This window comes from Cryptomeria japonica, chromosome 8, assembly GCF_030272615.1.
Source record: "Cryptomeria japonica chromosome 8, Sugi_1.0, whole genome shotgun sequence".
Taxonomy (NCBI): Eukaryota; Viridiplantae; Streptophyta; class Pinopsida; order Cupressales; family Cupressaceae; genus Cryptomeria; species Cryptomeria japonica.
This window is the reverse complement of record NC_081412.1, coordinates 46,947,955-46,970,870: the sequence shown is the minus strand read 5'-3', so window position 1 is coordinate 46,970,870 and position 22,916 is coordinate 46,947,955. Positions and strand designations below refer to the sequence as shown.

Genomic DNA, 22,916 nt, shown 5'->3' with positions numbered 1-22,916 from the left:
AATACTGATGACTGTGCATAAGTCATTGAACTTGTCGGTGAACAAAATGTGTTGGTTCAACATAACCAAAGATCTCCAGAAGGATAAGTGTTGATAAGTGTTGACATCAATGACAAAACCAATGCAACATATCCATAATACCAACAATAAATTGACAAAAACAAAATGCTATAGATGTCCAATAGAGCCATAGATAGGGATCTAGGTAAAATAAGATATTTAGAGCTTATTCCCAAAAGTTCAAGCTGATTTTCTAGGACCAGGTAGTAGAGATTCACCTTGGTCCTCCAATTTTCACTCTATTGGAAGTTGAACTTGTTCATCATCATCAACTCTGTCATAATATCTGAGTACAACTCTCGAGTCAATTCCCTACACATAGAAAGAGAGAAGAAAGGGTTGTGGATAAGGGTTTGCCTTAGGTCAAACCCTGGTTTAGGAATTAACCTTGAATTGAATAATGTAAATATTGAAGTAAACACTAGGAGATACACCTCATATTTACATGGTTGATAGAAGGATTGATGATGCAATGCTCTTTAAATGTAATCACAAATGTTAAATGTAATGGCCCATGACAAACACATGAACATGAAAAACCTAATCACACATGCTTGCATGGAGATTGATATAAATTTTCTCCATAATTCTTGAAGGATGAAATTCCACCTTGAATGCTTGATAGATGAATGAATGATAGGGTATGTAGTTATGGTTTGGTCATGTTCCTATAGTTAGATATTTCAGAATTTTTGGAAGTAAATGCTATATCAGAAGAGATAAAGATTTAGGGAAGTTTGCTACTAGATGTGATGAAGGAATTTTTCTTGGTTTTTTTGCTAAGAGCAAGGTCTGTCAGTATTATAACAAGAGATTGAGAAAGATAGTTGAAAGTGCTAATTTGAAAGTTGATGAAAGCAATGTGAGACAGATCAGATCTTGTAGATATGATTCAGATGACCAAGATGTCAGTTCAGATAAAGGAAAGAAAGTGCAGACCTAGAATCAAATTCAGATTGATCTGGAAAAGCTTGAGAATGAAGGAGAAGGTACAAGTGCTAGTGCAAAACTAAGAGCTCAAGAGTCTAAAAATCAAGAAAATCTGAAAACTCTCAGGTATGTAAGATTGAATCATTCAAAGAATTAGATCATAGGTGATTGTTAGGATTGATGATAGTCCCAAAGATACTGAGAGGGGGGGTGTGAATCAGTATCTAACCGGTTGACAAAATATTTAACCTTATTAAGTATTTTGCATTCCAAAACAGTGTACCAGTAAACAAGAATTAATGCAGTAAATATGAACAGTAAAGACAACATAGAAAACACACCATAACACAAAATGTTTAATGAGGAAACCCGGTGTGGGAAAAACCTCGGTGGGATTTGTGACCCACAATATTCACTCACTAGCCAATGAATGGATATTACTTACAAGAGGGGCCTACACATGTAGGAAGGCCAACTGCCTAGAGCTCACTACTCAATCACAAAAAGGAAGTCTCACTGACTTACAAAATGGATTATGAAAATCCAATATAATGTACTGCTACAATTCAGCATCTGCTATGCCAGGTTCAATACTGGTTTAAGCTCATACAATAACCATAAACCTTATACAAAATTTTCCTTAATATTCGCTCATCACTTCTACCATGTGTACATCATTATTACAAAATGATTTACAAGATCTCATACATATATGAGTCTTATTACAATATGCCATGTCGGCTTTACAAAAGATATTTACAATTAAATACAATAAACAAAATATTATTCTTGTCGGCTGGGGTGTCGGTATACATTGTTGTCATTGCTAGTGAAGTGTATGTTGGTGTCGATGCCTGCCATTGCCAGTGCTTGAAGGTATCCATAAGGTTGCCGGTAGGTTTCCATCAATGACAACACCATCATTTCTCACTAGAGTGTAGAATGCCAACAATCTTCCCCTTTGGCATTGATGGCAACACTCATGAGAAAAATCCAAAAATTTGTCCCAAAAAGTGAAGTCCAAAATTTTACCAAAAATGTGTGCTCCCCCTGAGCAGATGATCTCCTCTGATAGCCATTTTTCTTTGTCCACTTCTCCCCCTTTGACATCAATGACAAAGGTTGTCAAAAATTGTCAAATGAGTGCAAAATATCAACTTGAACTTTTTAACCAATTGGTTACAATCTGGAATATGTTTGCTAATACCAAGTTTAAACTTTGTATGAATCTGTTGTTGTCCTTCATAGTTGCCTCAGTTCTCTGAATTGTACCGGTGAGATGATGTATATGCTCTTCTGGTGACTTTTGACCTTGAATTAATGCCTCAAAGATCTCTTTCCTTAGAGAGATAAGGTTATCTAACTTAGGACTAAGTTTTCACTTAAGCACTCTGGCTTTTCCCTTGATCCTTTCATTCTCTTTCTCTAACTTCTCTAGTTTTTCTTCAAATGCAACAATTTCTTGCTCAATAACTGATATAAGTTCAGATGAATCAATGATATTATCAGCTATATCATTTATCTCCTTTTGAACTTTGCTAATTTCCTTATTAATGTCAACTCTCAACAAATTTGTCTTGCAAGCATCTCTGTATAGTTCCTTATACTCCAAAATTGTTGTATTCAGTGCTGGTAAAAGTGTATTGATGTGTTACATGCACTTGTTTATTGTTTCCTCAAAGAATTTTCCTTTTTCCTTTTCCATTTTCTCCTTGACTATTTCCTCATTTATTTGATCAACTGTCAGTATATTACCAATAATATATTTAGACAATGTGTCTAACTGACCTAAAGAATCCTTTACATTATCTACATTGCATTTGGGTGCAATCAACTTAAGAATAGGAATTGTGTCATCAATTGCCTTATAGGCCAATGCATTACAATCTATTATTTTCTTTATTGAGTCCAAAAGTACTTCAGTCACATTAGTAGGTCTAAATTTTGTTAGTGAAGTACCAGATGTTTGGCCAACTACCTTTACAATTTTTGTTCATGCAGTGGGAGTAACCAATTTGCCCGAATCGACCTCTGGTGGGTTAGTCTGTGTTTGCATTTCCACTAGCAATGGTTTTGGTTTCTCTGTGATTGCCGATTTCACTACCTCAATGTGTACTTGTGACTCTGTCGGTGTCTCAGTTACTGTCTCTATAGGTTTCTTAGTGCTTGCATCAATATTATCAGTAACCATTCCACTATCCAATGTTTCCACTGAATGCTCAACTTTCTTTGCTTGTGTCTCAACCCCAATATTATCTGCCTGTGTTCCAACCTCAATATTATCTGTCGGTTTCTCGGTAGCAACATCATTTTTCTTTCCCTCTGTGTTCTCCTTATCAACTACAATCTTTACTTCCTGAGTATCAATGTTCATGGTGAACAAAATTTCTGACTCAAGGTTAGTATCCTCATGTGTTGTGTCAATATCTTCAGTAGCCGATGTGTTATCAGTCTGTATCAGTGAAGTAACCGAAGGTGGTGGTAGGTTGTCAGTTACTTGTATGTTGGGTAATCCGCCAACTGTACCTTTTCCTTTGTCTCTGTCCTTTTGATAAACCTTGAAAGTTTTCTTTGGTTTGTTCAACTCTTCCTATTTTTCCTTCTCAACAAAGAAGATATCCCATTTGTCTATTGTTTCTTCTGCAATTTCATTTACCCTACCATCCATTAGGCTTACATGTCGGTGTCCACTTTCAAGAACTGATCTATTAGCTTCACTAATTAATTCATCAATTTATTCTACCTGGAGTTAACTGGATGAACCGCTAGTAGTTTTTCAATTTTTAGTTTCTTGTCAAGCTCCATGACTGCAATCCTTTTTGCATCTAACCTCCTATACAATTCACTTGGAAAATCATCTACAACTTCTATTAATACTTTCTTATATATATCAAGATGTAGTATTATGCTATTCTCAATACTTTCCTTTTCTGCATTAGTGAATGTATTATACAGTTTGCTCACATTTGATAGATTGTCATCATCAGTGATTTCACTCAGTAAGTTATCTAGAGGTGGTATAACCTGTTTTTGTTTCTTCTTCTTTGGTGTCAACTTCTTTGTTGGTGGTCTGATTGCCTGTTGCTTCTGCCTTGTTGTTCTTGTTTTCTTGGGAGGAGGAGAGGGTATTGGTGAAGGTTTTCTCTTCATATCAACTCTTTTAAACTCGGCAGGAATTTCACTGTCAGAGGATGTACCAACCGGTGAGAGATGTGCCTCTGGTTGTAATCCTTCCAGATCACTTTCCTTTATTTCAGTTATGTTCATGATATTTTCTTTTATTTCCTTAACTTGTTTATATGCACTCCTTATGTACTTTTCTCTTCTCTTTCTTTGTTTCAGTGTCTGTACACCACTTTCTATTGTTTCTGCACTACCAAAAAAAAATTATTCCGGTTCTCTAGGGGCTTCTAATAAAGCTTTATCATAAGTTTCAATGATGTTTACATCTGCTTCATAACCCATTTCTATTACCCATACAGTTTTAGGAAGAACTACCTCCATCTAGATTTCATTCTTTTTAATTACAAAACATATTTCTTTTTCATATTTGTCTACAATACTTTGTGGTAATCTCTCTCTTGTTTTCATTTTTGTTTTGAATGTTTTGAAGTACTATGTTATATTGTTATCCTTATCAGTTCCCATACTGGTGAATATTTCTAACAGTTGTTTTGCTACCAGTATATTATAACCAAAGTCTTTCTTACCAAAACCGGGAACCTCTTTTATGAGATATAACATCACACATACCAAAATATTGCCAAAATGAAAAGTACCTTTCTTATCAACTTTGATCTTTTTCAAGTTGTCTATTAACTCATCCTTTAACCACTCACGTACATCTTTTTTTGTATCATTATTGATCATATCATATGCACTTTTAATGCAAAGACTGGAAACAGAGTTGAGTCGGTTTGCATGTGTGGTTTTGTAACCTAGGATCATGCTTATAAATCTGACATTCTCATCTTTGACATCATTTACTCTCAGGGATCTACTATCATAGGTTGCTCCTATTAATGTCAGCACTGTGTTATTAGGAACCTTCTTAGTCTTATCTGGCCTGCTACTGATGGATGGCCAACCAGTCACTGCCCTAACTGCTTCTCTGGTGATTTTACAAACAAAACCTAGCCAAAAGAATTCTCCATGAACTCTACTAAGGATAATTCTTGCTACCTCCTTAGGAAACTCAGGGATGTCCAAGATCTCCACAAAACCTAAAGTTTCAATAACCTTGTGTTCGGGTTTCACATTTCCACTTTCATCACAGATAACAGTTTTAAACATTTTCAATATTTCCTCATAACCTAATTCCTCAATATGGCAATGAATATAGATTCTAGGGTCTTCAGCATAAGCAACACCTTTTGGAATTTTTGAAAAAGCACCTAGGGAATCATCCTATTTCTCTATCTTGGAAATGATTTTAAAAATGGGCCTAGGGCATTTCACAACTTCTACAATAGTAGGGTTTACAATAAATTCCGGAGCAGAGGAGGAAGCCATTGATAAATACCTTAATCTGCCTAATAATGGTTTGAGTGCTTGAAAAAGATTGCTTCACTTCTTCGCCTTGGATGCCCTTGCTTGGATTTCGTGCTTTCTGAAGGTTTGAATGCTCGGTGAATTGAAAAAGAGGGAAAATCACTGATTTATAATGTCTTTTCTTCCAACAACCGCATTAAATGCTCGTCAGTTAAGTGAAACTTAACACATCTGCTGGTAAAGAAGAAATCTATCTTCTCACCATCTACCAAGGGTAATTTGCATAATGTTCAACTTGGTGCAATACCCCCAAAGGGTTAGTTCTCAGTTGGATGAAGAATCTCCTGCCGGTGGAGTAATACTCTATTCTACCGGTGAAGGAATAGTCTCATCAAAATTTTGATCTGTCTTTCTAATCCATTGTCTTGAAAAATTTTTCTTTACCTCATCAACCTTCTCTTTGCCTTTCAAACTGGGTCCTTTATTGTTTGCCAGTGAAGTCTTGCTTCTATAAAATTTTGCAATATGTCCAATCTTGTTACAAGCATAACAAGTCACATTATTCTTCTGAATAGCCTTTCCATATCCTATGCCAGTTTGTGTTCTACATTGATTAGATAAGTGCCCAAATCTTCCACAAACATAACATCTTACATTCGTTCTGCAACTTTATGAATTGTGACCAATTTTGTTGCATTTGGAACATTGACCGGTGGGTGCATTAATATTCTAATTGTTTCTTGATCTACACTGATTTTCTCTATGACCAAACTTGTTACAGTTAAAGCATTTCCCATTAAATTTGTAAGCATTAGGTTGTCTTACCTGTTTACTGTGATCATGATTGTTTGCAGTACCGAAAATTTCTCCAACTTCAAATCCAAGTCCATTAGTGTCTCCATTAGGTTTCTGACTTTTCAGCATACCATCAAGTTCTTCTGAACTTTTCTTGAATTTCTCTTTATGTTGATTTGTAGTAGCCAACTCATTTTCTAGAAATCCCCTTTGTCTCATAAGTTCATTTTTACCATGTTCCATGTGAATCAAATATGTCTTCAACATATCATTTTCATGACAGAGTCTTAGATTTTCGTTTCCAGCATCATTGAATCTCCTAGTCAAGTCATCTTCATTCTTCTTTCTGTCTTCAATGTCTTTACAAAATCTCATAGTCATGTCTTGCATTTCATTCCTCATAGTCATGTTTTCTTGCCTCATCTTGCTTACAAGCTCATTAAGAGTTTCCTTTTCATCATCATCACTCTGCATCTTCTCATGAAGTCCTTTTCTCTTATTTCTAGCAATAGTGAGATTCTCCTGAAGTCCTTGAATGAATTCCTGTGCAGTCCTCAGATCATCTTCAAGTTTTATATTCTTCAATTTCTCTGCATCATAGTCCACAAGAGCTCCTTCTAATTGCTTTCTTAAGTTTTCCATCTATACCGGTGTCAGAATCTTCCTCAAGCTATTAGACTTTTGAAAATAGAGGACAAGGCTCTGATACCAATTGTTAGGATTGATGATAGTCCCAAAGATACTGAGAGGGGGGGGGGGTGAATCAGTATCTAACCGGTTGACAAAATATTTAACCTTATTGAGTATTTTGCATTCCAAAACAATGTACCGGTAAACAAGAATTAATGTAGTAAATATGAACAATAAAGACAACATAGAAAACACACCATAACACAAGATGTTTAACGAGGAAACCCAATGTGGGAAAAACCTCGGTGGGATTTGTGACCCACAATATTCACTCACTAGCCAATGAATGGATATTACTTACAAGAGGGGCCTGCACATGCAGGAAGGCCAACTGCCTAGAGCTCACTACTCAATCACAAAAAGGAAGTCTCACTGACTTACAAAATGGATTATGAAAATCCAATATAATGTACTACTACAATTTAGCATCTGCTATGTCAGGTTTAATACCGGTTTAAGCTCATACAATAACCATAAACCTTATACAAAATTTGCCTTAATATTCGCTCATCACTTCTACCATGTGTACATCATTATTACAAAATGATTTACAAGATCTCATACATATATGAGTCTTATTACAATATGCCATGTCAGCTTTACAAAAGATATTTAAAATTAAATACAATAAACAAAACTTTATTCCTGTCGGTTGGGGTGCCAGTATACATTGTTGTCGCTGTCGGTGAAGTGTCTATCAATGTTGATGCCTGCCGGTGCCGGTGCCTGAAGGTATCCATAAGGTTGCCGGTAGGTTGCCATCAATGACAACACCATCATTTCTCACTAGAGTGTAGAATGCTAACAGTGATAAGAATAAAGGTGTGATGACTAGAAGAAGAATTGCTGAAGAATATTGCTTGATTTCTAAAATTGAACCTAAAGATGTTGATGAAGCATTCAAAGATGAAAATTCCAGGGTTAAAGAAGTGGAAGAAGAATTGAACGAAATTGAGAAAAATAATACATGGATTCTTGTTCCCAAACCTAAGGATAAAAATGTAATTGGAACTAAATGGGTCTTCTGAAACAAATTGAATGAACAAGGTGAAGTTGTTAGGAATGAAGCTAAACTTGTTTATAAGGGACATTCTCAAATGGAAGGAATTGACTTTGAGGAGAATTTTGCTCTGGTAGCTAGAATTAAACTGTTAGATTATTTCTTGCTTATGATGCTTACGAAGATGTCAATATTTATCAGATGGATGTCAAATCAACCTTTCTTAGTGGTGAGCTAGAAGACGAAGTTTATATTGAGCAACTAGATGGATTTCAGTTGACAGATCAAGAAGACATGGTTTGAAAATTGAAGACAACACTATATGGACTGAAGTAAGCCCCTAAAGCTTGGTATGCCAAATTGGATAAGTATTTGATGAAGCTTGAATTCAATAAAGGTACAACTGGTAGTAACTTGTATTTCAAGATTGATCATGATAACATTTTGATTGTTGAGGTATTTGTTGATGATATTATTTTTGGTGGAGATGATAGTTTGTTCAAGAAGTTTGTTGATGATATGCATAACGAATTTGAAATGTCTATGATTGGTGAGATGAAATTCTTTTTGGGATTGCAAAATACATAGTTAGGTAAAGGTATTTTCATATCCCAGTCCAAGTGTGTGAAGGACTTGTTGAAGAAGTTTGGTTTAGATTATGCAAATTTAATTGGTACTCCTATAGTGATCGGATGTAAGTTGACAAATGATGATGACTTTTCGAAAGTAAATCAGAGTAGATACATATCTATGATTGGTGAATTTTTATATTTCAATCAGACTAGAGTGGATATTATGAATGTTGTTTGTCTTGTTTCTAGGTTACAAGTTGATCCTAAGATATCTCATGTTGTAGCTATGAAAAGAATTTTTCAGATATTTGAAAGGGACTGTTGATTTTGGTTTATGGTATCCTAAGGATGATGATTTTACTTTGAGTGCTTTTACATTGGGTAGGTGATGTTGATGACCAGGAGAGTACTAGTGGTGGTGCATTTTTCTTGGGAAAGAGATTGGTTTCTTGGATGAGTAAGAAGCAGAATGCTATTTCTTTGTCTACTGCATAGGCAAAATACTTTGTTGCTGCTAGCAATTGTACACGGGTAATATGGATGAAACATATATTAAAGGATATCATAGTTGTTTATGATGTGCCTACTGCTATATACTGTGATAATTCTAGTGCTATCAACATTTCTAAGAATCCAGTGATGCATTCCAAGACTAAGCATATATCAATCAAGTTTCATTTCTTGAGAGAGAATGTGAATGAGAAGTCAGATTGGAGTATGTGTCTAAAAAAGAATAAATTGCAGATATCTTTATGAAGCCTTTGCCTATGGATACTTTTGAGTATCTCGGGGAGAAGCTAGGGGTGATTGTCCCTCCAGATAAGAATTAAGATGCATTGAGTTACATTAGTCTGGTGGATTTCACAGAGATATCAAGATTGTGATCCAGATTGATGTGTGGTGGCTACTACTCAAGGGAAGTAGTCAGTGAATTAGATGTTCAAATTTGTTAGTTTTGATGTTCAATTGTGAAGAGAGAGAGTTTGGACAAGGGAGAGATATTTATGTAGTTTGTGCCTTTGAGGGAGAGAGATATGTGAAAAACCTATGTTGATCTATGTGCATGGTATAAGGGGGAGTTGATTATTTTCTTTCTCTGCATTGATTGTTTTTCACATCATATGTTTCCATCAATGCCAAAGGGGGATATTGTTGGATATTGTTGAGAAGTTTGCTGGAATGTGTTGTTGTCATTGATGTCAACATATTCCTATGCATGTTCCAATGTTGTAGTCAGATTAAGTGAGTTGGTTTGGCTAGTGTGTTGCAGATGAATTGTTGTGGATTAAAGGGTTTTGAGATAAGTATCTCTAGTTGATTCAGCTAAAGTTTTAGAGGTTCACATGGAGATTTGATCGAGTTATGAGGTTTGGTATTGTGGTTGGTTTTTTCTGTTGTTCGGTGTTGATTAGTGTTTTGGATTTTCTCCCCATTGCAATATCTTGGTTTGCGGATTTGGTAGAGTATTTGGGACGTTCTGGTGTGTCCTCAATTTAGATGGTTCATGATTTGGAGGTCCACAAGTGTATCTTTCAGTTTGTTAGTTAGTTCAGTTAGTGTTTTTGAAGTTCGATATAATGATGATGAAGATTCTAGTAAGTGGTGATGTTGTGGTAATTCATGATGCTTGTGGATGTTTCTAGATCATGTCCTATCTGTGTTGGTGGTTCACATTGATTGTTGTGCTCATTATTGATGATTTTACTTGATCCGATGGTGTTCTTCATGTTCTTGGCCGACATGATGATTGTAGTGTGTTACAGATGTTCGAGGCATAATTCTTGGAGGTGTTTCATTTTCAAGGTGGTGATTTAGGTCCATACTATGTCTTAGCCAACATTGTTTTGGTCTGCATGTGTTATTGTAGCGTGTATGGTTATATTTTATAGTTTGTGTTATGGGTTGAGCTGACCTTGAAAGATAGGTTGATGATATGTATAAATTAATGTAATATCATGTTGCAGATGTATCTCTACAGTATCTGAGAATGTGTGTGATGTGTGAATAATGCTTTGATCTTTTGGTAGTAGAGAAGAAGTATGAAGAAGTGTGAAAGAGAAATATATGAGCTTAACCAGAACTGTAACCAGGCATGAGGAGATGCTATTCTATCAGTTCATGATCTTCCAAATGTAATCCAAATCTTTTTGTAAGACAGTGAGTCTTCCTTAGGGTTGTAGCCCTTATTGTTGTTGTGTTTGAGTAGTGAGCTATATGTAGTGTGCTTGAATGCATGTGCATTCCGCATTGTAATATTTCATATACTTCTAACAAGGTATCATCATATTGTGGGTAGGCTCCCACTGTGGTTTTTCCCTTAACCGGGTTTTCCACGTAAAAAATCTCGGTGTTATGTGTGTTATTGATGTGGTGTTGATTTATGCTTTCACTATTATTTATCAGATCTGAAATTGTGTTTAAGTAAAGTTTTTGAGAAAATTGATTCACCCCCTCTCAGTTTTCTGCCTTGTTGCCAACACATTATGCTCAAATGAATTGATAGGATGTCTTTATATAGGGTTCCCTAGGTAAATTATCGATTAGGACGACCTCCAATGGTCAAGTGTAGCCACGAGGATCAAATTCCATCAGGGAGGGAGAGAGCCCACTCAGTCTCAAATTGGGACCTGTTTAAGGGGGACTAGGGTTTTGGTGGGCACCTTGGTCCATGACCAGGGTGCTTGGACCAGGGCGCCCCACGCTTTGGTCATCCAAAAACAGGACAAGAAACTTAGAGAATGAGGGAGGGCACCCAGGGGATCAGAGATAAGACATGCTAAAGTAGGACCACAAACATGAGGTGTGAATTGTACCGGTTACAATTTACGACGCTGTAGAAGCACACAACCAATAGGATTAGACATGCAACTTACAAGACATATGTCCTAATGTAAAAATAATCCATGGGAATGAACTTGACATAGAAGATAGTATGAACTCAAATTCAAGACTATGAGCACACCCAATTTATCTATTTTTCTACAGAAATATGTTGAGATCTAAGCCAAATTATATTCTCCCTTAGATGAATTATAATGCTAAGCATATTTGGCATTCACCCCTAGCTCGGACAGTTGGTAAGGTTGTGTTAAGGCTTTAGATTCTTCCCATATAGGTCCAAGGTTCAACTTTTGTAGAATGGGTTTACCAAACAATTTTTCTAATTGGAACAAATTTCCAGCTTAGATTCACCTTGTCTTGAACTAAACTCTAGATCATTAGACTGCCCCCACTAATTTCCTCTTAAAAAAATATACTAAACATATTTCTTTATTCACATTTACTTTTCTAATTTTAACATTTAATTATGAATTATCCACTCCCACTACCTATCATTCATTAATAATTATAATAAATTTTATTTGATTAGCCCATTCCCTTACAATGGGATTTTTAAAAGCCTTTTTAACCATTAAAGTTGGGGGCATTGACTCCCTCCACAAAGATCCCTTCACCGCAATAATCTCCACCATCATGTTTGGGAATATCGAAACTTTTAATGCACATAAACTCAAATTTAACTCGATATAATGATGTGCATCCTCGCAAGTCACACCCGTAGCGTGGAAGACTTCCCCCACTTCCTACCCCACCTAGTCATTTAACCACTTTCATAAACAATCACATAATTTAACAGTCCCCATAGAATTTAATAATAATTATGATTTCTGTTATGGGTTAGGCTATCTTAACCCTTAAAACTGCAAATCTAGAATTATAAAATAGATACAGCATCTTGTGTGTGGTCGTCGGACTCTTCGGAAAAACCAAAATAAAGGGCAAAATTAGGTCAGCTGAAAGGGCGCATATAAGCAGTAACCAGTAATCGAAATATAAATGCGCTTTACTGTAATGTACTTTTGTCTTTCAAAAACAATTACAGATAATTTAATCTCTGCAAGGTTTCCCTTGCCATTAAGGCAAACTTTGCATGAGCATCAGAAAATTCAGAAGCGATTACACGTGATTCTCAATCCACAGAATTGATTTAAGCTCGCTTGAAGGCTCGTCAGATTCCATCAAAGATTTTCTAGAGCTTGGACGGCGTGTTTCTTTCCGTCCTTCGCTTTTTCCTTTTCCTTCTTTCCAGATTGTGGAGGACGTGTGGATTGGTGAAGAAATTGGGGACAAAGAAGTGGGCATAAAATCTGAATTGGCCTGTTTGAGCGGCCATAATGATGATGGTGTTTCAAACAAGGGGAAAAGTTATGACTGTTCTTGTGTGGACATTAATGGCGCTCATGCTTTCCGGCGCTGCCGATGGCCACCGGATATTCGGGTCATTCAAAAGGGGTCGCTTTGGCAGAAATTCTTTCTTTAAGCCCGGCATGCGAACTCAGGATTCCAGCGGGGCTCCCAAGTATATGAGCAGGGCGGAGGCAGAGAAAATGTACGCTGTCCGCCTGAAACAAACGCAGGAGTCTTTGCAGGCATTTGCTCCATCCAGTGGCCCTGCGCCTGCGCCTGGTCCAGTCCCTGTTCCTTTGACTGCTCCCTCTTCTGTGCCTGCTCCGAATGACACGGCCAAGGTAAGTTTCAAATCTTTGTTGCGATTATATGTAACTGGAAAAGATTTTAGGTTGTAGTGACCTTTAATGCTGGCTTTACAGGTTTTAGACTTTGAAATTTGGCTTCTTTGAAGTTAATCGTGATGATCTTTATGTAATTGAAGGTAATGCAGGCATAGTAGAGATTGGATTGAAGCTTTTCTGATATGTTTATTTTCAGGCTCCTGCTCCTGGAAGGATATTTCATGTCACGGAATATGGCGCGGATCCGACGGGCGCGTCCGACAGCACACAGGCGCTCATGTCGGCAATAATTGATGCTTTTAGTTTAAGCACGGAGGATCAGCTGATGCCCGGCGTGTCCGACTTTGGAGGCGCCGAAATTCATCTTCAGGGAGGAAATTATAAGCTGAGCTCTCCATTGCGGTTGCCCGGAGGTGGAGGCGGCAATCTTCTGGTAAAGAATTCAGCTGTATCTTTGTTATTATAGCGCTTGTAGAATCTATGAGAGCGTTTGCTTCAATTCTCTTTTTTGTGGTAAAATTTCTTGTCAATTTTAGCAGCAGCTTTAGGATGTTTGGAGTCTCCATGAGTTCAGACTGTGGAAAGCCCCAATTTAAGGGTTGCGGTAAAAATAGCTCGAAAAAAAAACGACAGTGAACCAGAACCGAGAAAAAATATTCAAGGAAATTTAAGGAGAAAATACTCGCAAATTGTTTGTCAGGTTCTGAGAATTTATTAGCTGCATGCATGTTTCTCTGTGGCTATCAGGCACCGATCAGTGGTTTGAGCAAAAGAATTTAACATACCATGGACATATTTAAATTTTACTTTGACTGAAGATTCTTTTGTTGCAAATGTCTGATTATATTTGTAATCTTGAATCTCTCTTGGTTCAAGATTTTAGAATCTTCAAATTTTTGAGGTTTTCCCCCAAATTATTCTAGCAAACACTGTCTTGATCCAGGTTATGATCTTGATAGCATTTTTTCCCCACATTTAGGGTCCAAGACGGTCTTTGTAGTTACTGTATATTTAAGTGTGTATTTAGTTGTACAGCTCTGCTTAATTGAGTAAATCGAAGTTAGTTTAAAGAATGTTTTTACAATCGGTGCAAGATCCTGAAGAAATTTCACAAGCTTTCTGAGTCTATTTCAACAAAAAAATTCTTCAAATATTTGTCCCTAGCTAAAGAAATCGCGTTTCAAACCTAACAGAATGAACATGTTGAATCTACAGATTCACGGCGGCACTTTGCGGGCGTCGGAAAATTTCCCGAAAGACCGCTATCTGATCGAGCTATGGTCTCCTGCCTCCACGAAAATCAACACAAGTCTCAACAGTGCTGAACTCGTAACCGCCTTGCAGAACACCGTCGACGGCAACAGCGACCAGACGGCGTCCTACGAGGACATAACGCTACGGGACCTCATGCTGGACGCCAATTTCAGGGGTGGTGGCATCCTAGTCATCCACTCCATCCGCACAAACATTGACAACTGTTACATCTCGCACTTCACCAGCGAGGGCATAATGGTCCAGCGTGGCCACGAGACCTACATCCGCAACTCCTTCATTGGCCAGCACATCACCGCTGGCGGCAGCAGCAACGAAAGAAGCTTTTCCGGCACCGGCATAAGCCTGCTAGGCAACGACAACGCCGTCACCGACGTCATCATCTTTTCTGCCGCCGTGGGAATTGATGTCACCGGGCAGGCCAACGCTTTCATCGGCGTGCATTGCTACAACAAAGCGACGGGATTCGGCGGCGTCGGAATACGGCTCCGGTTACCCGGTTTAACACAAACAAGAATTCTCAGCTGCTATATGGATTATACCGGCATAGTTGCAGAGGACCCTGTACAGCTGGAGATTACGAACAGTTTTTTCCTCGGCGACGGCACGATAACACTAAAATCCGGGCAAAAGAAGGTCGTCAAAGGCGTCAATATTGTGGACAACGCCTTCTCCGGCGGCGGAAATGGCGTCCCCATTGTACAGCTTGACGGATCCTTTGACACAGTTGAGCAGACAGTCGTAGACAGAAACAACGCATACGGGATGAGTTTGAAATCGACGGTCGCGAGAGGCACCGTTCAGGGCAACGGGACGACGTGGACCGTGGATTTTTCCCCATTTTTGCTGTTTCCAAACCATATACAGCACGTGCAGTATTCTTTTTATAACCCGGTGGAGTCCTCTTTTCCAAGGCATGCGCTGAGAAGTGTTGCAAACAATAAAGTCGTTGTTGAGTCGGACGTGGCGGTTCCTGCGACCGTAGCGGTTACTGTGGACCAGAGTGCAACCTTTGTTCAACAGGGCATTTATTCCTAAGTGAATTATTATTTATACTGTACATGAAGTCGAGATTTTTTCCACTTTACACGTGGACTCTTGGGTTTGGTTTATTGTTTATAATTTATCAAAGGATTTAGTTTAGTTTTTTTCTATTTCAGGTGGACCTAAATTAAAAGCCAAGGCAAGGTCTGGTCAACAGAATCTAAGCCATTTGTTAAAGCTTCTGTTTAAAGTTTGTAATCGCGCTCTTGATTGCAATGATGAAAAGAGTGTTTTTGTTGAAAATATTGCCAGTTTGTGTATTGTGTGGAAAAATTCGTAATTGTTTTACAGCTTTTCTTTTGGTGCACCAACCCTTGAGCTAATATTGTCAATGTTAAAATGGTTGGCGCCTCTTATCGGGTCCCCAAATGAAGCAGCTCTGTTTGATTAGCTGATCTGTATGTTAGAATTTGAAGCGTGTACTTCAAAAACAAGGACAATTTATTGGATGGTCCCCAATGTTTTAAAAGATCTGGCCTATTTTTTCAGAGGTGGGGAAGCTCAGGGCTTAAAAGTATGCATCGACTTGTTTTACAAGCACTGACCTTACTGAGGGTGGGTCACGCAATTAATAATACTGATAGGTAGCAATCACTTTCCTCAGTGAGAAATTTTGTTTACAAGGGAGAAAAAAGTGACAGTACTATGAGTCTAATCAGAATGTTCAGTATCCTTTAAAAAGTATCTGATCTTAGAAATAAAAGTGACATTAAAAAAGCATTTTTTTTTGGGGGTTGATTAGAAAAAGCTTATGGGTGTAGGGTAATTTTTTATATTGTGGAATTGGGATTATATATATTAATTTCAATTTCACCATAAAACTTACAAATGTAAGTCTATAAGAGAATTTATGATTTTTGTTTGGTCACTATTGATTGATTATAATGTCATGCAATATTCTGTCAAAATTCAACTATAAAAAACATCACATATTTAATATCTAATTGTAATTGGTGGATAGGCTTATTATGTGAGCTTTTGAACCTATAAATGTAATTGACATTGTAAAACATATGTAAAATTATTGGAAAATAGTTATCAAGAAGCATCTTTATGAAACCATCAAAAGTTATAACAAATCAAATCTTCTAATTGTAAAAATATAATAAATCAAATCTTCTAGTTATAAAAATATTAATCCACCAATAAAAAATATAATTGTCATTAATTTGATATCATTCATGTTGTTATCTTAAATCTTTCCCAATTATTCCAAATCATATATATTTTTTGACAAAATTAAAGAGGTTGTTGGGTAGTTGAAGGCGGTAGCTCACACATGTGACAAAAGTATTAGAGAACCTTGTTTTGGATTTGTTTTAATTTAACACTTCATCCATTGGTTAAAAAATGTGCCAATAATAACAACATTCATATTCCTAACTTTGGATTTTAAGGAATTGATATTCCTCTCTAATGTGTTCACTAATATAGACTCCCCTCTAATGTACTCACTAGCATAGATGATATTTTAAGATATGTAAGGTCTAGATTCAATTTAGGAGTTTGAGGTGTATTACACTATTCTAAAAGTATGGCTAGCACTTCTAAGAGAGTGGATCAATACAAATTACTTCACAAACATTTTAATAAAAGTTTGGTTTCAATTTTATTTTTTATGAATTCGTGTCAATTTGACAATGTCATGCATTGGCTTTTTAATATGTGTTGGTTTCTTAATATTGTATAATGCGGTCTTGAATCTCTTTACATGTTATGTAATGAAAGTAACTCTTGATTCTAGGATGCCTATTGGGACATATGAGCAAGTATGTAGATCCAAATTTTATTTTGTATCTTGATTTAGTATTGTTTTGGTTCCATTCATATTTATATTGTGTCATTCATTTTATTCTTATGTTTGTTTAAATATTTCATTCAAAATAGAAATAAATTAAAATCTATGTAACCTTAGGAAGAGTTTTCCTTCTCCCTTTCTATTTGTGATTTCTGTCTTGTCATTTATAAGATTTTATCATTGATTTTCTTTCAATAAAAATAAGTAAAAATCCATGTAATCTTAGAAAGAGTTGTCTTCTCTCCTTCCATTTTAAATTGTATTTTTATTACTTTTTTTCATTTATGATTCTCTAATTTTCATCTCTTTACTTGAATTCTAATTAAATATTGAAATCAAATAAATAAATGAATCACTATTCGTTAGTTACTAATTATGTTAATTTATTTAATATTAAAAAGGATTGAGGGGACAATCAAATCTCAAATCAATCGTTTAATAACCTACACTTTATGTCTTAATAAAGACTATGAGAATATGCTTTAAAAGATAGTATTCATGAATACAACCAAATCTCAATATCAATGACAAATCTTAATAATTAAGATTATATTTCACAACTTATTATTTTAATATATATTAGATAAAATATAAACGATAATAAAAAAATCATTATTTATGAATATACACAAATTTTAATATAGATTCTACAAAGATCTTTGATTTTAACATTTAAATTTATATTATAATTTATGTTTATAATAATATTAGATAATTATATATCATAATCATATAATTTCATTTAAATTTAAATAAATCTTAAATATTAATTTAAAAGATGTTTCACATAATTGATTGAAAAGTTTCTTGTACAAGAATTACCAATAAAGACTGGATAATATAGATATCCACATCAAACTACTTTTTATCTTGAAGAAAGTTACAAATTAGATTCCATATAATTACGTGGCAAAATAATCTTCAAGTGAAAACAACATATACAGGTGGATGAAAGTTTTGTTGGGTTACAAGACAAAAATCGTGCACTGTAACTGTTGAGAAAAAATAGAGTAGCTGATTATTTGTTGAGCGGTGTACCTATATAGTGACATATTCCTTCCATAATCTCGGAAATTTAGTTTTTATGGCCTGCATTTGTCAAATCATGATCTCATTCATGTGATAACAACATACGTCTTTCTTGCACAGGCTCTGCTATATTATTCACCTAATACCAATATTTAATCATAACTTTTTAACTTTGTTTAATTTTAGCTAGTAGTCGCTTTCTCACACTCCAAACAAATTAGCACTGGAAGACCATTTTAAGAATTCATACTATTGAGACTGCTTCAAATATAGCTCGTTAGGTTCGTTGGACGAGTATTATTTGTGATTAAAGAATTGAATGACAAATTCAAATTATTTCTTAAAGGACTTAAGAAACTTTCGCATTGAACGAAGTTCAAAGCCATGCTTCAGGACGTCATTCGTGAACTATCCAACGGTCATTAAGATTTACTTCCAATTTATATTTAATGTATTTATTCAAAACTTACAAAGCATGGATTGATTCAAGTCAAATTTAATATGAAATGAATTGCATTGAGTTTATGCTTAGAGCGAAGATAAAATTCTAAATTCTAAATGTTTTTATATTGATTAGTATAATGAAGTTGTTAGAGTCCAGATTTCAATTAGTTTTGATTTAAAATTGTTGTATTATGTTTTGTTTTTCTTATGTTTGATTTTTGCAAATGATTCGAATGGTTGAAATTGCATTGGAAGTAGAGGTTAGATGTTGTGAGAGTGAAATATAAACACAAAAGATAAGATTTCAATAGACAAAATGCAAATTTCAAATTGAATTAAACACTCACTTCTAATAAAGCGAAAACATGAATCACATAAACATAACAGACAAAAACTAAAATGCATAGAATGCTTATTGTTTAGTTGAACAACATTGACTTGGTCGAACAACATCTACTTGTCCGAGATGATGAAATGATGAATTTCATCTCAATTTATAGATTTGTGATAAGATGAATAAATGGTTACTATTTGATCTTGTATCATGAGTTTACCTTCATTAATAATTGAATAGATGTAGAGAAGTGAAATCTATTCTTAGCCAATTAACTCATTTAGTCAATGGGTTATTTATTTAATAGAGCTATTTAATTATTTTTATCAATTAGTTAGTCAAGTTGATTGATGATTTGATTGTTTTTTTCAATTATTTTAATCAACAAGCTATTTGATTTGATTGGTTTGCTAATTAATTTGGTTGATGAGTTGAAAAATTATGTTTTTTTTTTCAATTGAATTGTTTGTGATTAATGGATTTATTTCAATATTTATGAAAATGATTTCTTTTTAAATTAGTTAAATTTAAAAAATGATTTATCAATTTGATTTTGATAAAATGAATTGATTAAGATAAGATTCAAATTATTTTAATAAGTGGATATTGTTAGGTGTCATGGTGGGGTTGATGATATAGAGATGAGTGTATAATAATTTATTGTTTATATTTTTTCATTTTATTGAAATAAGATTGTGACTCAAGAAGCAATGACATTTTAAACAAAATAGCAATAGACAATTGGTGATATAATACTAGTGATAAATTATGTCAAGCATTAAAGATTAATGATTGATAAATTGGCAAGATTGCTAATGGGGAACGATTATCCCAAGAATAATGTGATTATTGATTGAGATTAATTTGGAAGGATTTTTTGATGCTTATACAAGATTTAGATTGGGATTGATGATGGAATGCCTCATTAATATATGATTAGATTTGAAGGACACAAGTGTGCTCTTAAAATCAAGAAGACTGATATTTAGTGAATGCATGAAGGGATGGGTGAATTTGATAAAAAAATTAAAATAATTATGGGTGAGATAATTGATATGAATGAAGTGGGTGCACATGATCGGTGGGGTAGTTGGTATGATTGAATTGGATGGGTATGATGGACTTATTGGATTATTATAAATTTATGTTTAAGTGATTTATTATGGCTTATGATGATAGACAAAAAAATGAAGTAGTACATGATATCTTAAAGTATTCAAACACAAGTATATTCTATAAATCTATATAAAGAGATTTCAATGAGCTTGAGCAATATTTTTTACATTACTTAGATGTTATGCATAACAAGATAATGAACCATGATGAGAATACACCATATAATAGCTCAAACAAACTCAAAAATAAAAAAAAATCATAAGATAAAAGAAAGTTAATACACACAAATAAATGAAAAGTGACAAGATAAAACAAAAGATAAGATGCATGACCCAATTATTGTAACACCAATATTTAACATGGGTAAAACAATAAGCACTTTATTTTTATTTATTTATAGGCATGTATACTTGTGTAGAGTTATTCTAACGTATCCTAAAAACTATGATTATAATTTATTTTACAAGGTAACAAAAAAACTATACCCCTAGAAAAAATTATAAGTTTTGGATATAATTTATATGAAGTTTGTAATTTTAACCTTACAACTTTAATTTATTAGCCCATGAATAAAAGAAAAAATATATAAAATAATATTTATATGCATATAATAGAAGACTCTCAATTTTTAGACAATAACTACTATATATATATATAACAATCACTCAAACATCCATATCATATATGTTTGATAATAAAAAAGTTATTCATATCAATGTGAATTTTTTCCATACAATTAAATTGATTGATATATACAAATGAAATATAACTGATTTAAATTATAATTAAATATTAAAAATAATACTTTAAAAAATTCCATTTCTCTAATTAAAAACACATACATATTTAGTGTTTTTAAAAAAATATATATATTGTTAACCACAACCCAATTTCGAATCCCAAAGTTCAAGTTCTCTAAGTTGGATAGATCGCATGTTATATTTTTTTGAAGGACTTTAATTAATAGCTAGGGGCACGTGTCAAAAAATATTTGTTCTCTTTGGAATGGTTGTGGGTTATTGGTTAGAGCCGACTCCTTGCCTAAGATAAATGTGACATCTAGTTTCGTTTTACTCCTTTGTCAAATGAGTTTTGGTCTCTAATATTGGTGAGATTCGTGCCATTCCAACCTACAATAGTTGAAAAGAATTACAATGAAACTGTGATCTGCACGTTTTTTAAACGTTATTAAGTTTGACTGCGTTAAATTTGAATTCTTTGCTTGGCCTGGAAATCATTTTCGACACAAGTCTGGAATTGAAAATGAACTTTTGTTCCCAACTTCCTGCTACGCACGCTAATTGCGGGATCTCTGCGAGGAGTCCTAGCGAATCACGACTGTGAAAAGGAATACATATTATGACTCGACTACAATGTTTGACAGCATATATACACCCTGAGAATATGTTTCGCCTGATATTTTCTTATACTTGTACTCTTTTCTTTGTCTTACTCCGTGTCATCATTATAAGTAAGATCCAAATGAAAGAAACATCAACGCTTCAAGAAAGCAACGTGCTGGGTTTCGATTTACTGTTACTAAGATAAGTTATATCGCTTTTATTTTGGTTATTTATTTGTTTTTAATGCATGGGAGGTAAGAAGTTTCTAAATGGTAAATGATTATTCCACTATAATTAGGTAAGCTACAGATTTTCTGGTGGACTGTCACTGTTAATTCAACAGTAATTTTTGACTGTGGGATGGCAGTAGTTGTTATTGATCTTGTTTTGTTGTGTTACAGATGTATATTTCTTTTTCCCAGATGTAAATTTGTTTATAACTGCTGGTTTCTGACTCTTTTTAGTGGGTATGTTACAATGATGGACTGACACTATGGGTATGTTACAATGATGGACTGACAATGTGTTATGGACTGTGCAACTACAGTCTTGTGTTATTATTGATGGTTGTTTGTATCTGTCCTTTTACCTGCTGCAGTTATTTATAACTGTCCTCTGTTATCTTTAGATTGTTGATTATAGCTTCTGGTTTCTGACTCTTTACTGTACCTATGTTGCAATGATGGACCGTCACTGTGTTTTGAATAGTTTATTGACTGTGCAACTACAGTATTGGTCTGTCAGTGATGGTTAATGCTGCAGTTACAAATAATTGTCCTCCTTTCTAGTGGGTCTGGGCTCTGTTGGCAGTGAGCTAGCGCCCTTCCCGGGGATTCGCAACAGGGTTTAACAACTTCTTGTGGATTCTGTAAGTCTACTGGTTGTATTGGACATTGACAAGTCAATCTTTTAGTGCAATGACAACCCTAGCTTGTAACAAGTGGTATCAGAGCTTGGTCACAAGTTCGAATCACGCAAGCTGCGACGAGTGACGATGGAAGGGGGATTGTTGGTAGTGGGCTAGCGTCCCTCATGGGGATTCATGACATGGTTTAACAGCCTCCCGTGGATTCTATAAGTCTAGTAGTTGTATCGGGCATTGACAAGTCGATCTTTTCGTGCAACGACAACCTTAGCTTGTAACAGGCCCTTCCCATGTTAATCTAATCAAAATTGTCCTTTGTTATCTTTTGACTACTGATAATAGATGAACAGAGTAATTAAAATGGAACAAGTTTTATTCTATAAGACCATTTCAAACACTAATAATGATAAATAAGACCATGATGGTTCTATAACTTGGGTTGGAAACTATGCAATTGAGTTCTGATGTAACTATCATAATTTTATATTATAGAGAAAACATCATACTTATCAATCGATGAGTTAAAGGGTCCTTATAATGAATGGTTAATAAGGTTCACAACTTTCTAAAGATTTTGCAAATGGGGAAGCAAGCTAAGTGG

General features: G+C 34.9%; 1 protein-coding gene across 1 annotated transcript; it reads left to right on the top strand.

Moving 5' to 3' along the window:
* Positions 1-12,308: 12,308 nt before the first annotated feature.
* On the top strand, positions 12,309-15,629 carry LOC131037576 (polygalacturonase QRT3). The gene is made up of 3 exons (XM_057969772.2): positions 12,309-13,067; positions 13,267-13,503; positions 14,286-15,629. The coding sequence occupies exons 1-3, from the start codon at positions 12,714-12,716 to the stop codon at positions 15,378-15,380; spliced, it is 1,686 nt and encodes a 561-aa protein (XP_057825755.2). The 5' UTR covers positions 12,309-12,713; the 3' UTR covers positions 15,381-15,629.
* Positions 15,630-22,916: the final 7,287 nt, after the last annotated feature.